Raw genomic sequence first — 14,670 nt, 5'->3', positions numbered from 1 at the left:
AAATTGGAACCAGAGTGAATTTATTGGCTTTAATATGAACCAGAGTGAAACATAAAAGAAGCGTCTCGCTGTTATTGGACCCATAAAATAATCAAAACCGACTGTCTTCAGATTCATTTTACGTCCGTGGATTTAAGATTTCAACTGAACTGACAGGAAGAAGACAAACAGGAAGATTTCAGTTTCTTTGTGTTACTCCTGTAAAATGTCTTCTCATGTGTCTGTGTGAGATAATATAAAATAACGGCCATGTTTGCATTCATGACTACATATCCCGTCGTGAGTAGTCTTCTTGATCTTGTAGGAAGAAGCATACTAACTGTATACAGTGTGTGTTCTCATCTTCATCCTGTTTTAGCAGTTAGTGAACAAGAAATCAAAAGTTTTTCCTTTAATGTAAAGACATTACATCAGCAAAGAATATACAATTACACATTACTGTAACTTTACTTTCATGTGTTTATTTCTGCATCAAACTCCCTGAAGCTCAGAGTCTCCACAGCGCCTCATCAGCGTCTCATCAGCTGCTCACGTTCACTTCAATCTGCTTCATCGTGTGTGTGTGTGTGTGTGTGTGTGTGTGTGCACGCGCGCTGCAGCTTTAATGAACTGTGAATGTAATAAAGCTGTTTTTCTTTGGGGAGCTGACTGATATCACTGTAAACAATCTCATCGTCCCCACAATAATAACACAGAGTCCTGTTATATTACACTGAGCCTGAACTGGGACGCAGTGTGTGTGTGTGTGTGTGTGTGTGTGTGTGTGTGTGTGTTCATAGTAAAGTCTTGTTGTGGCCTCAGATATCACGGCGACAGTTCATGTTTACACTGATGGAGGAGTTCAGACAGCTCTCTGTGTTAGATGTTCTGATCGATGCCACTCTCATGTCTGTACAGGAAATATGAAGCTACAGCCAGCAGCTGGTTAGCCTAGCTTAGCATAACGACTGGAAATGGATTGATTTAACAACAAGTGAAAAACAGTAAAGATATTTTTGTTTTTAATAGAATAAGTCATTTTGCTTCATGAAAATTATTTAATTTGAGAAAATACTAATAATAAACAAATGAACTGGCATTAAGATGGGTTGGAATATTCTTACAGTCTGACAGACCTTATCACTTTAAAAACAAAATAAGACATTAAGGACTGGAACTTTGTTTATGTGTTTTGAGTGTTTTAGTTTGCAAAATAACTTCAATAAATGTAGTGAAATATAACGCAATATTTCCCTCTGAGATGTAGTAGCAGAAAAATGAAATATTCAAGTACAAGTACCTCAGTCTTTTACTTAAATACAGTACTTAAGTACATGTAGTTTCCAGCACTGGAATACGTCCCCTGACATTTAGACTCAGGTGAGATTCTTCCAGCAGCGACACTCTGACAAAAATAAAAAGCATGAAATTTAAAATGATGTTTATCATCTGATATAAAAGCTGGAAAACCTGCAGTGGATTTAGAAAAGAAAATGGACCCTCTCCTTCACGTTACCTCTCTGCAGAGTAAATGTAAATGTACCTCCTTTGACCTCCGTCAGCCGCTCATCTCTCTGCTCAGAACATCACTCACTCACAGAAGTAAATTAAATTCACCCTCCTCCTCTTTTATCTTGTCGCTCATGACTCTTTCTTCGTTTGCATTAAGCTGATTGGCTCTGCTGCCGTCTGATGGAAACCACACTCAAACTAATGAGACGGCGACCTGCTGAGGGGAGCAGCGTGTTGGAGGTCCTCACCTCTGAGTTTCTGTCTGTTAGCAGCTCGAAGAGCCTGTTCAAGTTAAAATCACTGTGTTTGAAACGTTTCACTTTGGCGTCACCTAGTGGTAAAATCAGGAACGACACTGACAGAAAACAATGAACACCTTCGAGAGGCTTTAAAGATCTTTACTAGACATTTGAAGATTTTAACAGCTTTGCAGGAGTGAACTCACTTTCTGTGGTTTTAGTCGAGAAGAGAAAACACGCCCCCTAGTGGTTAGGAGGACCAACACTAATCCTGTAAAGGACTTCTTTTTGGAGTCAAAGTCCAGATAATTTTTATTACAGACGATGTTAGAAAATATCTTTTTCTTTGATTAAAACTGGAAACGTGGACAAACGTTCAGGCAGACGTTAACTACGTCTCCCAAGGTGCATTTCAACAAGAAATGTCACAGAAGTTAAAACTCCGAGCCACTAATGTCGGCAGGAGCTGAAGACGACCAGATGAAATACTTCGGCAACTCAAACGTGTTTTGATCTCAACTGCAATGAGACCACACCTCTGACTGGCGTCTTCTCCATGGCAACAGCAGCTGAGCCTCATGGGTACTGTAGTATTTAAATACTCCAAATAGATCAATAATAAATAGACACCAAACTGACAGAAAGAACCTGACCGGTATGATGGTTTCATCAGTTGTTCAGTAACTTTGAGGACGTTGTTTCAACACCCAACATAACTGATTCTGTCAGCTGGTAACAAGTTCAGCCGAGTTCTTGTTCACCACGACGTCTCGTTGGTGTGTCGGATTCAACTCCTTGAATAAAAAGCTCCCAGCACACGGCCGGTCACTAACCAGAGCGCTGTGAAGAACATCTTTACCAGTGACCGGCAGTTATTAAGATATGATGGTTTCTGTGTGTGTGTGTGTTGATTGAGTCATAAAATTAGACATGGTGTTGATTGTTCTGAGCCACAAGATGGTCTCTTAGCAATCTATTCAATTAACACACACACACACACACACACACACAGATCTCGTCTTATTATCAGAAGCACTTTGTTTTTCCGTACATGTCTTGTTTCCTTGGCGACCTGCGCTGTTTGTGTACGTTAACATGCTAAACGTCAACGGCTGATGAAGGAACAGTTCAGCATTTTGGGAAATAATCGTATTTACAGAGACACCAAACAGGCTTTATTTCATCAGCCGACCACTTTTAAAACATCTCAACACTTAATATAGTGACATAATAAGAGTCCTAGAATGAAAATGATAACAGCTTTGAGTCCGCCATTGCTGCTGGTTGATGAAATGCATTCTGGGATACCGGGATCCTCAGTAACACCAGCAGAGCAAGAACACTTCAGGTTGTTTTGGCTCTGAGCTTCAAACCAGCGGTCTGACAGGAAAGCACCTGCAATATTTTGGGGCCAAATAACTTCAAATTTGTAGGTAAAATTATTCATTTGTAGCACGAAATACAGATCCGACATGCAGAAGTCTGAGCTTTTATTAACATATTGTAGCTAACAGCAGCTGCAGGTTTCTGCCTCTCTCGGCTTGTTAGACCTCAAGTACCTCAAGTAGTGATAATGTGAAGACGGACAGAAACACAAGCATGTCTTCACAGAGCTGAAGACCTCCAACATGGACGCCAGAGAGTCGATAACATCCCGTCCATCAGCCTCAGCTGCTGAAGATTTATCTCCAGGAACCCTTTGCCATAAAAGATCTGCATTAATATTTCATCTGTATTTAATCTGAAAGCTGAGTGTGAATAGAAACGGAGGGGGTCACGGTCGCCCCCCCCTTGTGAAAAGATAAGAGGAGGAATACGAGGCCTTTCTGTTGGGGTGTCCCAGTTTTTGCTCCCGTTCACGCCGGGCTTCCTGCTAAGAGGTTTTGAAGAGCTGCTGCAGAGAAAAGGAGGCTCTCTGCTGCCATTGAGAACAGTTATTTGAAGTGAAGTTGGGTTTTTTTCGGGGGGGAGGATTTCAGAGGCTTTGTCGGGCGAGCGGAGTGATGGAGTCGCGGCCCGGCGGTGGATTACGCTCCTGAAAAAAAAGGAACCCGGCACGGCTTCTTAATCGCTGTAATCCCCCCATTCTTCTCCACATTGTGCCATATTGCTGCAGCTGTGTGAAAACTGAAGTTTCTAAAGCCAACTTTAGCGTTTCCAATATTTATTTGTGACTTCAGTTGTTGGGTTACAGAGAGAAGAGAGAGGAGATGAAAGAGTCAGCATGTACTCTGGATTTTTAGTCTAACGCATAGAAATAAGAACGGAGAAAAGACAAAATCATCACTCTGTTGGTCTCAGTTCATTTCAATGAAAATCAACCTGCAGAGAGATGATCCATCACATTTTCACTCAACTTTATATTTCTTTTAAACCAGGCTGAACTGTCCAAGTCAACTTTATTTATAAAGCCTTGTGTGACAAAGTGACCTGAAAGATGATTCTCAGATTCAAGTTCTGAAGCGTCTCTTTCCTGTGATTTCGAAGTGGCTTCCTGGGGGTTTGTTCATGACGGACGGCAGAGATAATGATATTCTTGTGTGAAAGTGTGTCACACTGAGTCTAAACACATGTGTATCATGACCCTGTGTTTTAGGTGGATGTTTGCTAGAACTGTTCCTCCAACACATCCCTCCTTTACCTCCATATTGTTCATATTTTACAGGTAACCCCATTTATTAGGCGTTTACTTGTCTTAATGGACACACCCCCACCTATTCATTGAAACTTGTTTAAATACCAGGGACTGGTTTAAAAAGGACTGTTCAAGCACAATCTGACGTCTGAGATTTGAGGTAATAGAATCTGTGTGTCACACATTTGAATTCTGTGTTTGGGTTCTTTCTCTCTCTGTTTGCATCTAAAACAATAGAAGCTTGATCTCTGTTCTCTGAGTGTTTAATGTATGTGGGAAACTTCCTTGCAGAGTCTGAAGGCCTTTTAAAGAGCGTTTCCAAGCAGCACTTAACGTCTGTGAAGTGGTCGTGATGTAGTGAGGAGCACAATGAAGAGTCCTTCAGACACATTTCAGACGGAAGCAAACATCAGACATCATAAAAGCCCTGAAGAGTCTTTGAATTCTGCATTTCAAGCATTTGGCTTTTTTATCTGAGCAGATAACAACAAGTTCAAGGACACTTCATGTCTCATTATGAAGAATGACACATCTCAGAATAATGTTTATTATATCATTATCATTACTGATGCATTCATTGAGTTGATATTTGCTGAATGATAAAGTAGACCGGTGTGTGATGACGAGGGGCCTGGTTACGCTCCCCCAACCACTGGAACAGTCTGTCATGTTTTATATCTCTATAACAAAGCAACTGATGAGCAGATTCAGAACTGGATTCAGGTTTATCTTTTGGTTGATATATGTCTTAGACATGTCGGCTGTTCTTTGATTGGAGGAAACGTTTTGTTGATGCTTTTCATATTTAATGTCTTAGATCATCTGGAAGTGTTCAGGCTCCAGGTTTTGTTCCCGTTCCCCTCCTCTGTTATTCTGCGGAGAATTTAAACTCACATAATGTCTGCCACCTGGAAAACAACCAAAGATATTTCTGGCATCGGCGTTCCCGGTGGGATTCGAACCTCTAACCTCCGACAGTGTTAGTGCCTTGCTCCACTGTCACATTACTGCGCAGTTTGTGAACCTGTGAGTGGAGATGTGCTTTAATCTCAGGTGTGACTCCTCTGAGGTTTGATATGCAATATGTATGAGGATGTAAATGTGAAGAGGAGCAGCTGGACTCAGACAGACGCTGAAGTCTCCTCATCTCGTTAATGGACTGATGAACAGAGAGGAGACGACACAAGGAAAGTCAAAAGACTGGATAAAGACACTCTGACAGATAAACTGAGATACACCAGACTGGAATAAATAAAGGAACCAGAAAAGAGGAAAACCAACATGTAGTGCAACTTCATCAACAGACCTAACGGATATCAGTTTCATCTCTGCGTGTCCAGTCCAAAGACAGGTCTAGGACGTGTTTAGCCTAGCTTAGCACAAAGTCTGGAAGCAGGGGGAAACTGCTAGCCTAGCTCCATCAAAAGAGAAAAAAATACACCATCCAAAACTCCATGTCTGTCTGATTTACATGTTGCATTTTGTTAGCTAACACGCTAGCCACCAGTTCACTGCTAGGTTTTGTTTGCTTATTCTAAGCCAACTGCACCTGAAGTGAAAGTTAAGTTGACCCAGAAACTAACTCATTCATTGAACTAACTAACTTGCTAATTGAAACTGAGCTAACTGCGAGTCAATTGGGCCTAGAAGCTAACTTCAGAATAAATGGAGTGGACCCAGAAGCTCATGCTGCGTTCAATCACATCGTTTAAACTGTAACTACGAGCAGCTGAGTGGGAAAACCGTTGAAAAATGACCTTGGTGAAAACAATTAGCTAATTCTAACCTAACTGACCTAGAAGCTAACTTCACGCTAACAAAAAATCTGTTGACGTCTCACAGAGTCAAGCGTTCATTGGGTTCCACAAGTGTTTAACTAACTAAGTTGAATTGTTGCTACCAGTTTCATCTGAAGTTACGTATTACCTGATGAACCTGGTGTCATTTCTATGGCTTCCTACACACACACACACACACACTCTGTACTTCCAGCCAGCTCTGAAGTGTGTGTTTAACATGCAGACAGTCTCCCAGGTGGATTGTGGGAAGCCAGTTATCTTAACGAGTGTGTGACGTCCTGCTGAGTGGGTGGCCTGCACCTCATTAGTATATCAACCTCATGAATATGCGCATAATTAATGGAGGTTCCTGTCAGTCTCTGTGCGTCACCAAGGTAACAAAAATGCCCTTACTTCATCGTCATGTCTTCATTGTAACTAAACAATACATTGTGATGTCACCGTGGCAACATACTTGTTGATATAATTGTGGAAAAATAACTATTGGCATTCAGAAAAAAACAGCTGACATGACGTTGTGTCAACAGTTGAGTTTTGTCTTCCACATCATTCAGATGGCTTGAACTTCTGTCACCTCCTCGTCTCTTTGAACTGCGTTACCCAGAAGCCCACAGTGGGTGACCATGACAGGAAGCCTCATTTGCAAGTCTAAACTAAGAATCCAGCAAAAGAAAAATAAAAAAGAGAGGAGCCATCAGAGATGAAAGCTGTGGGAGGACTGAAGGCTAATTATCAAGTCTCACATTAATGACGAGCACAGAAGAAGAAGAAAGGGTGATAGGAAGTTGTAATTATCACCTGCCGGTGACGGGGCTCAGACGGAGATAAAGAAGAAGAAATGACATAAAGAACAGAGATCCACCAGCAGAGAAATGTTTCCATGTGTTGTTGTGAACTCTCTTTCACATCCGGCCAAAGTGATGTTTATAGATGAAAGGTTTATTACAACTAATAATACAGATGAATGAATCAATGAATACACAATGAAGGAATGAATGAGGACCACCGTCTTGACAGGAGACCAGTGAGTGGCTGAAAACACTAACCAGTGAAATCACCGTAATGCTCGTTCAGCAGGTGGGAAACGGTAATAAAGAAATAAGAAACATGGTACGCAACGTAGAGGAGGGTAAAATAAAACGCAGATTTATTTTAAAGGTGGTTACGGACGTCATCAGCTCCTCTGGCTACCAAACAAATACAGCAGTGGTGAACTACAGTTTGAGGCCGATCCCGTTGTCCCTGGACCTTCCATCAGTGTCCGTGAGTCCCTGCAGATGTCCCCATATTCACTACACAACAACACATTTCTGTCTTTGACTTTTAATATTAGGGGATTATTGTTTCAAATTGTATTTGACATTGTTGTTTCAATAGCCAGCAATGACATTTAGATCTACCTGTCTGTCCTCTCTTCCTCTTGTCTTCTTCCTGTTAGGTGGTGTGAATGCAGAGCAGATCCACACTGAAGGCTTTCAGCTCTGTGTCTGTCGTCTGGTAAAGATCTGTGGCTGATACCTGCTTCATCAAACACTCTCCTTTGGTTTTGATGCTGCCGCTGGTGTGAGACCAGATTTAGATGTACTTGCATAGTACTTCTAAGATTTAAAAAAGTACTTTGACCATCAGCAGCCTCATGTCAAACACATTTGATTCAGTATCAACCTGTAAGTAAAGAGTGATTTCTTGTGACAGAATTTACTTCATGATCTTGACACAACACATTTTTTATCTTTTTGTAATCTCTGCAGAGATTCCTGTCACAAGAGAACATAATATCAGATCAGTGGCTTTACACTCTTCCACAGTTACCTGCTTTTTAACTGGAAGATTGTGGTATTGGCAGTAAAACTTATACATCGCAATATTATTCTCAAAACCAGTGTACTGGAACAAAGCTATCATACAATATTATTTATTATTCTTTATCATTTTATTCAAATATATTGAATATTTTCTGAAACATTTGTAAACAACCAACTCACATTTTCTTGAATGTCGACCACAACTTCGTTCAATACCTCCCGAACGTTATGAGAATATTTGCTGAAACTGTCTTGAATGTCTACTGAGACATTCCTAAACAAAATCCTGAACCTTTCTAATGCAACTTTCTTGTCATAGTACTTATACTTTCCAGTAATAGTAACAATACCTACGAAATCTTATTGGAAATTTGCTTCCTTCTTAAATATCTTGTGCAGCATTCTTGAATGTTTGATTTTCTAGCATATCTTTGAAAACTCTTGAATCTCTTCTGAAACGTTCTCGAATTTCTACGACACCATTCTCAAATATTCATTGAAACTTATGAGACTCTATAATATGAACTGAAACCCTTTTATATCGATTGGATCTTTCTTTAGTATTTACTGTAACATTCTCAAATATTTATTGAAACTTCAATCTTGAATTTCTACTTAAGTTTAGCTGAAACTGCCTTGAATTTCTATTGCAACTGTATTTGATAGCTGCTGAGCCTTTCTCATGTATTTGTTGAAACTCTGCTGATTTATCTGCTTCCTGTCAGTATGTAAATCAGACTAACTTTAGGTTATTCACTGTGACAAACCAGAAGCTCACAGTACACCTGCTGTAACATATCAGAACGACTTCTCTTGTTCTGTGAGATGTTTGTCATTGTGTTTTTGAGATTAAGGAAGTGAAAAGACTGCTGATGTGAGTATTAACCTTCACCTCACTTCCTCTGCTGTCGTGGAAATATTAGAACTTAAAGGAAGCCTCTGAGTTCGGCGCCGAGCTGTGACGGCTGAGACTTGACGTTCTGAAGATGAACTGTGAGTATTAGACAAATGTATTTAACTTAAGTCACTGCATCTGTTTCTGTGTGAAAATATACCTTTCGTGTCTTTATTACCCCCCCAAAAGGAAGAAAGAAAAGAAAAGAAAGAAATCTGGTGATATGATAATACGGCGATATACAGTATTTCTTCTTGTTTCCAATATAGTTTGTGTATTTTCACAAATTTTCTAGAATGCACTAGAATCAAGAAAATGGTTCTTAAGATAACAAATATAAGTGTCTTTGTGCAAACATTTTTTCGACTGTTGGTCAGACATTTGAAGACGTCACCATTGGCTGCAGGAAACTGTATGGCCATTTTTCAATAAACATTAGTTGCAGCCCAAACGAGATGTGTTAATGAGTGAGATTTACAGATTTACAGGATCCTGGGAGGTGGATTTTCTTTGGTGGGAGACAGGCTAGCTGTTTTCCTTTTGCTATGCCAAGTCTCCTGGCTGTCACTTCATATTTACTGTGATGTCAATCAAGCATTCAATTTAAAGCTATTACTTTAAAGGAAGAAGTTATACGATGTTGTGTTGTTTCCTACAGATGTCCCAACTTCACAGCAACAAATCTCCACCTGACTCAACTAACTCAACAATCATACCAGAGATGGGAGGTTTGGCTTCGTACTTAATACAGAGACTTCCTCTCTTACTTTTGTGTCTCCTGCTTCATCCTAACTCTTCACTGGCTTATTCGCTGAAAAACTGCGCCATCAATTATTCTGAGGATGCCTTGGCTGATGTTGATTTGGATTGCTCAAACCGTAAACTTGTTTCTATCCCTGATGACATCCCCACAGATGTGAGTTCAGTAAAACTATGCTACAATCAGCTTGAACACATTAACAGGGAAGATTTCGGCGACTTGTCAAAGCTGAGAATTTTGTTCCTGCACTCAAATCAGATTGCTCACGTGGACGATGGGTCTTTCATCCATTTGGTGGTGTTGACAGAGCTCCACATGAGCGAAAACAAACTCACCAACCTGACAGGTAACGTCTTTCAGGGACTGTCCAACCTTACCAAGCTTGACCTCAGTGGGAACAACATTCAGTTCATTCACACCTCGGCCTTTCAGTTCCTGTACAGCTTACAAACTGTGACACTAGCCCTCAACAAGCTCCGAAAACTCACTGACATTCAGTCCATCCTACAGCTACCACACCTACAGAAGCTGAGCATTAGAGGTAATCTGTTTCCTTCCTTTCAGACTAAAGATCTGCTGCTGAACGTGTCCTCAGGCCTGAAGGTGTTAGATGTTGCTGATAATAATTTTGAAAAGTTTAGCATCACAACAGAGATCTTTCCTCACCTTGAGATGATAGACCTTTCTCGAAGTGGCCAAGGTGCTGGCTTCAAATGGGACATACCTGACAAGACTTTACTGAGGAACATAACTCAACTGTACTTCAGCCAGACTTTGATTCCTTATGAAGAGATCCAAAAAGTCCTGCAGAGTTTTGACTCACTGACGCATCTAAGACTGAATTATATGGAGGAGTGGATCCACAAAGGTCTCTTAGCTACGGTCTGCAAAATACCGACACTTAAGAGGCTGGATCTGTTTTTCAACCATGTCACCAATTTAAGTGCAAAACTTATAACTTGCTCTCAGCTCCGTGAGCTTGACTTGTCCGTTACTCACATGACTAAACTGTCTAAAGGCTCGTTACGATTGATGAAGCAACTGAGGTCCCTCATTTTAGACACCAACTTACTCACCAACGTGCCAGATGACATTAGGAGTCTCTCTTCCCTCGAGGTCCTACTTCTTAATGACAATGTTATCTCTGATTTGGGTTGTGAAGATTTCATAAACACAACGCGCCTCACAGAGCTTTATCTGAACATAAACCGCATTGCCAAACTGGACAGGTGTGTCTTTAAAAATCTTAATGATTTGAAAATTTTAGATATGAGTGACAACCAGCTGTGGGCAATCGGAGGCACCTTCAAAATAGGCCTGCAGAAGCTCGAGTTCCTGGATTTGGGCAAAAACGTTATATCTATTCTTGAAAAGGGGGATTTTCAAGGTTTAGAGTCCCTAAAATATTTAGATGTGGAGTCAAATCACATTGGAAGGGTGAAACGTAAGGCTTTTGACGGACTGAACAGCCTAGGAACTCTGAGGGTATCTCTTCCACTAGAGTTTGAAAACAATTTCAGAGGATTACAACAGCTGGAAAATCTTACTATCTATTTCTATATTGGAGGCAGTCTCAAAAGTCCTCATCCAAACTATTATGAAGCTTTCTACCATTTAAAATCTTTGAAAGCTTTTACAATAATATGTCTGGGTGATCACTATGGCTTCCCCTTTGACATACCGACACAAATGCTCAAGGCCATGAAATATTTAGAGGACTTCACAGCTGAGAATTTATATATTTCTGCGCCGGATCCTGACACATTTCAATTCAATTCCCTGCTCAAGAGTCTGACAATCAGGGAGACTGATTTGTCGCATTTGGATCCTGAACTGTTTCAGCCGATCCCAAACCTGCAGGCTCTCGATCTTTCTCAGGGTAAGCTCAAGTCTTTGGATTTTCTGGCCCAGGTGGACCTTTCTGCACTCAGATATTTGAAACTGAGTGACAATGAGATTACAGTGATCAATGAGATGGTCATCCAGTCTCTCCCTGCATTAACATACTTGGACCTGGACAATAATCCTTTCACCTGTGACTGCTCTAACGCTGGCTTTATCCAATGGGTGAAGAGCAACAACCAAACACAGGTTGTTAACGGCCATCACTACGCTTGTTCCTTTCCTGCGGCTGAGCAAGGAAGCAAGTTGTTGGACTTTGACATCCAGTCCTGTTGGATGGATATTAGCTTCCTTTGCTTCATTTGCAGCTCTGGTCTGACTTTGGTAACTCTGCTCACATCCTTCATCTACCACTTTCTGAGGTGGCAGCTTGCCTATACCTTCTACCTCTTCCTGGCCTTCCTCTATGATAGCAGGAAGAGGAAGAAGGGAGCTCCTCACCACTACGACGCCTTCATCTCCTACAACGTTCACGATGAGGCCTGGGTTTACAGAGAGATGCTTCCAGTGCTGGAGGGAGAGCAGGGCTGGAGACTCTGTCTGCACCACAGAGACTTCCAACCAGGTGAACGCTCTGTCTGTCTTTATCTCTTCCTGAAACTCTATCCCTCCTTTTCTGCTTGCAGTCTGGAATTAATTAATCACACAGCACCAACACCTTATCAGCTTTGGACGTGGCCCAAATACTGAAATCTGCACTAGTGTTGCCACAATAGTTAAATTTCCTGCTTCAATACAGAAACTGTCAGGACCTCATCATTTGTTCAAACCCTCAAAAAGACATACATCTACGTTTCCTGAAGGAACTCTTGTGGTCATGCAAATAATAGCTTTTTGTTGTGGACGTTGTTATATAAAGCAGTTAAAACTAGCTCCACCTCGAGCAGCTACAACAGTAAAATGTTGCTCTAATATTGATGCATCAGTGTTAAAAATCGAACTGAGTATTATATAATAATACAGGGGACATTTTAATTTTGAAACTTTAAGTACATTTAGCTGATAATCCTTCTGTATTTAACACTTCCACACTTCAAATGAGCGTTTCCAAGCTCAAAATGAACCTTGATGTATTTTGTTGTTTATGCAGCACTTTGAAAATTATTGATACTTGAGACAACTTTCAATATTAGGGGGTAATTGTTTTAGACTACATTTGACATTGTTGTTTCTATAGCCAACAGTGACATTTAGATTGATCCTGTCTGTCCTCTCTTCCTCTTATCTTCTTCCTGTCAGAGCAGATACAGTATACAGTTATTTGCATCGCACTGAGCGGTTTCACATCCGTTTTTTTTCAGAGTGTAGTCTGATAGTCTCACATAGTCAGACCCGTCTTCACACTTTGGAAAAAGTCGCCAAACTTATCCCCGCAACCTTCATCTGGTGAGACAGACTAGCAGTCTGGTAAAGATCTGCTGACACGTGGCTGATACCTGCTTCACCAAACACTCTCCTTTGGTTTTGATGCAGCTGCTGGTCTGAGACCATATTTAGATGTACTTTGACCACCAGCAGCTTCATGTCAAACACATTTGATTCAGTATTAACTTTAAAAAATCAATCTGGGTGAAAGGTTTGTAGCAGCTGCAGTGAACTCAGCCTCAACCTGCTGTAAGGAGATAACCCACTGATGAATTACATTAGTTTAGCTTCTGTTTCATGCCATGATTTAGTTTCAGTGTATTTCCGCCCTGCAAACCATGAAAACTAACAAAAAATCCATCCCCTGTAATTAATGTTGACTCAAAAATATCAGCTAACTACAGATGGTGTGTTTTCTTGTGACAGAATATTTACTTTGTGATCTCGTCATTACTAAATGTTCTGTTATCTGCTGACACAAGAGAACATGACAAAAACAGATCAGTGACTTTAACAGTCTTCCACAGCTATCAGCATTTTAACCCAAATGTGATGGCATTGGTTGTTAAAATTGTTTAACTATTATTATTACTATTAACAAATGTTGTCCTTTGGGAATGTAAGTCTTCCTTAAAACGTCTTTGGAGGTTGGCTTAATGTTATATATTGGTTGAACTGAGCGTTCACTGAGCCCTGTTAGTTACTATTCCTCTGCCTGTCAAGCTTTTTGTTCTGTTGACAATGACGTTCAAATTCATAGTCAATTTTCAAACAATGGCGACTTCATTTCAGACAAAAGCAGCTTCTCATTTGTGGTCAGACCTTTCAGCGATTTTGTGGAAATGTCAACTGCAGCTAGCTAGCTAACTAAGCTAGCGTTAGCTCCACGGGTTGAAATTACTGTCTCCAGTTTTCATGTTAAAACAAAAGCCCTGTGAAAAGGGTCTTAAATACATGTGATATGGCGTGAACTGTCGTCTCCACAGGGAAGCCCATCATAGAGAACATTACAGACGCCATCTATGGCAGCAGGAAGACCATCTGTGTGATCAGCCGCCGCTACCTGCAGAGCGAGTGGTGCTCCAGAGAGATCCAGATGGCCAGGTGGGGGCGCTCACATCCAGCAGCACCTCCTGCTTTTATCTCCCAGCCTCCCAAACTGATTCAGTCCTCTGGATCGTCCTCATGGTCTGTCCTGTGCCGTCCTGTGTGTGTTGTTGCAGCTTCCGTCTGTTTGACGAGCAGAAGGACGTGTTGATCCTGCTGTTTCTGGAGGAGATCCCGGCCCAGCAGCTGTCTCCATACTACCGCATGAGGAAACTGGTGAAGAGACGCACCTACCTGAGCTGGCCGCAGGCCGGCCAACACACGGGAGTCTTCTGGCAGAACGTCCGGAGAGCTCTGGAGACGGGGGACGCTCCCACCGACAACACAGACCTCCTGACTGGACCAGCAGGATGCTGAGGTTATGGCTGGACCTTTAAGTTACTTAAAGTTGAATTTTAAAAGAGTTGAAGTGTTTGATGCTCAGAGGAGGTTTACAGTGAACTGTTCAGTTCAGAATGTGTGTACTTGTATAAACTGTTTAATTCATAACCAAACAGGTTATTTTATAAACTCGTGTTTTAAACTGTGAAGTAACTAAAGCTGTCAGATAAATGTGGTGCAGTCAAAAGAGATGTGGTGGAGAAGAAGTAGAAAGACTCAAGTAAAGTACAAGTACCTCAGATTTGTACTCAAGTTAATATACTTACTTTCCACCACTGGTCATGTGATCAC

The 14,670-nt window shown here is 41.1% G+C and overlaps 1 protein-coding gene across 1 annotated transcript; it reads left to right on the top strand.

Annotated features, from left to right (window-relative positions):
* Window positions 1-9,522: 9,522 nt before the first annotated feature.
* LOC139298977 (toll-like receptor 13) lies at window positions 9,523-14,355 on the top strand. The gene is made up of 3 exons (XM_070921809.1): window positions 9,523-12,091; window positions 13,878-13,995; window positions 14,115-14,355. The coding sequence occupies exons 1-3, from the start codon at window positions 9,523-9,525 to the stop codon at window positions 14,353-14,355; spliced, it is 2,928 nt and encodes a 975-aa protein (XP_070777910.1).
* The last annotated feature ends 315 nt before the right edge of the window (window positions 14,356-14,670 follow it).

This window comes from Enoplosus armatus, chromosome 16 (assembly GCF_043641665.1).
Source record: "Enoplosus armatus isolate fEnoArm2 chromosome 16, fEnoArm2.hap1, whole genome shotgun sequence".
NCBI classification, from domain to species: domain Eukaryota; kingdom Metazoa; phylum Chordata; class Actinopteri; order Centrarchiformes; family Enoplosidae; genus Enoplosus; species Enoplosus armatus.
Note: the sequence above shows the minus strand (reverse complement) of the source record. Positions and strands in the feature narration are given on the sequence as shown.

Excerpts from the sequence above, each read along its gene's own strand:
- LOC139298977 (XM_070921809.1), top strand. The coding sequence starts at position 9,523 with ATGTCCCAACTTCACAGCAACAAATCTCCACCTGACTCAACTAACTCA. Across the intron at positions 12,092-13,877 it reads CCACAGAGACTTCCAACCAG|GGAAGCCCATCATAGAGAAC; the intron begins GTGAACGCTCTG and ends TCGTCTCCACAG. Across the intron at positions 13,996-14,114 it reads AGAGAGATCCAGATGGCCAG|CTTCCGTCTGTTTGACGAGC; the intron begins GTGGGGGCGCTC and ends GTGTTGTTGCAG.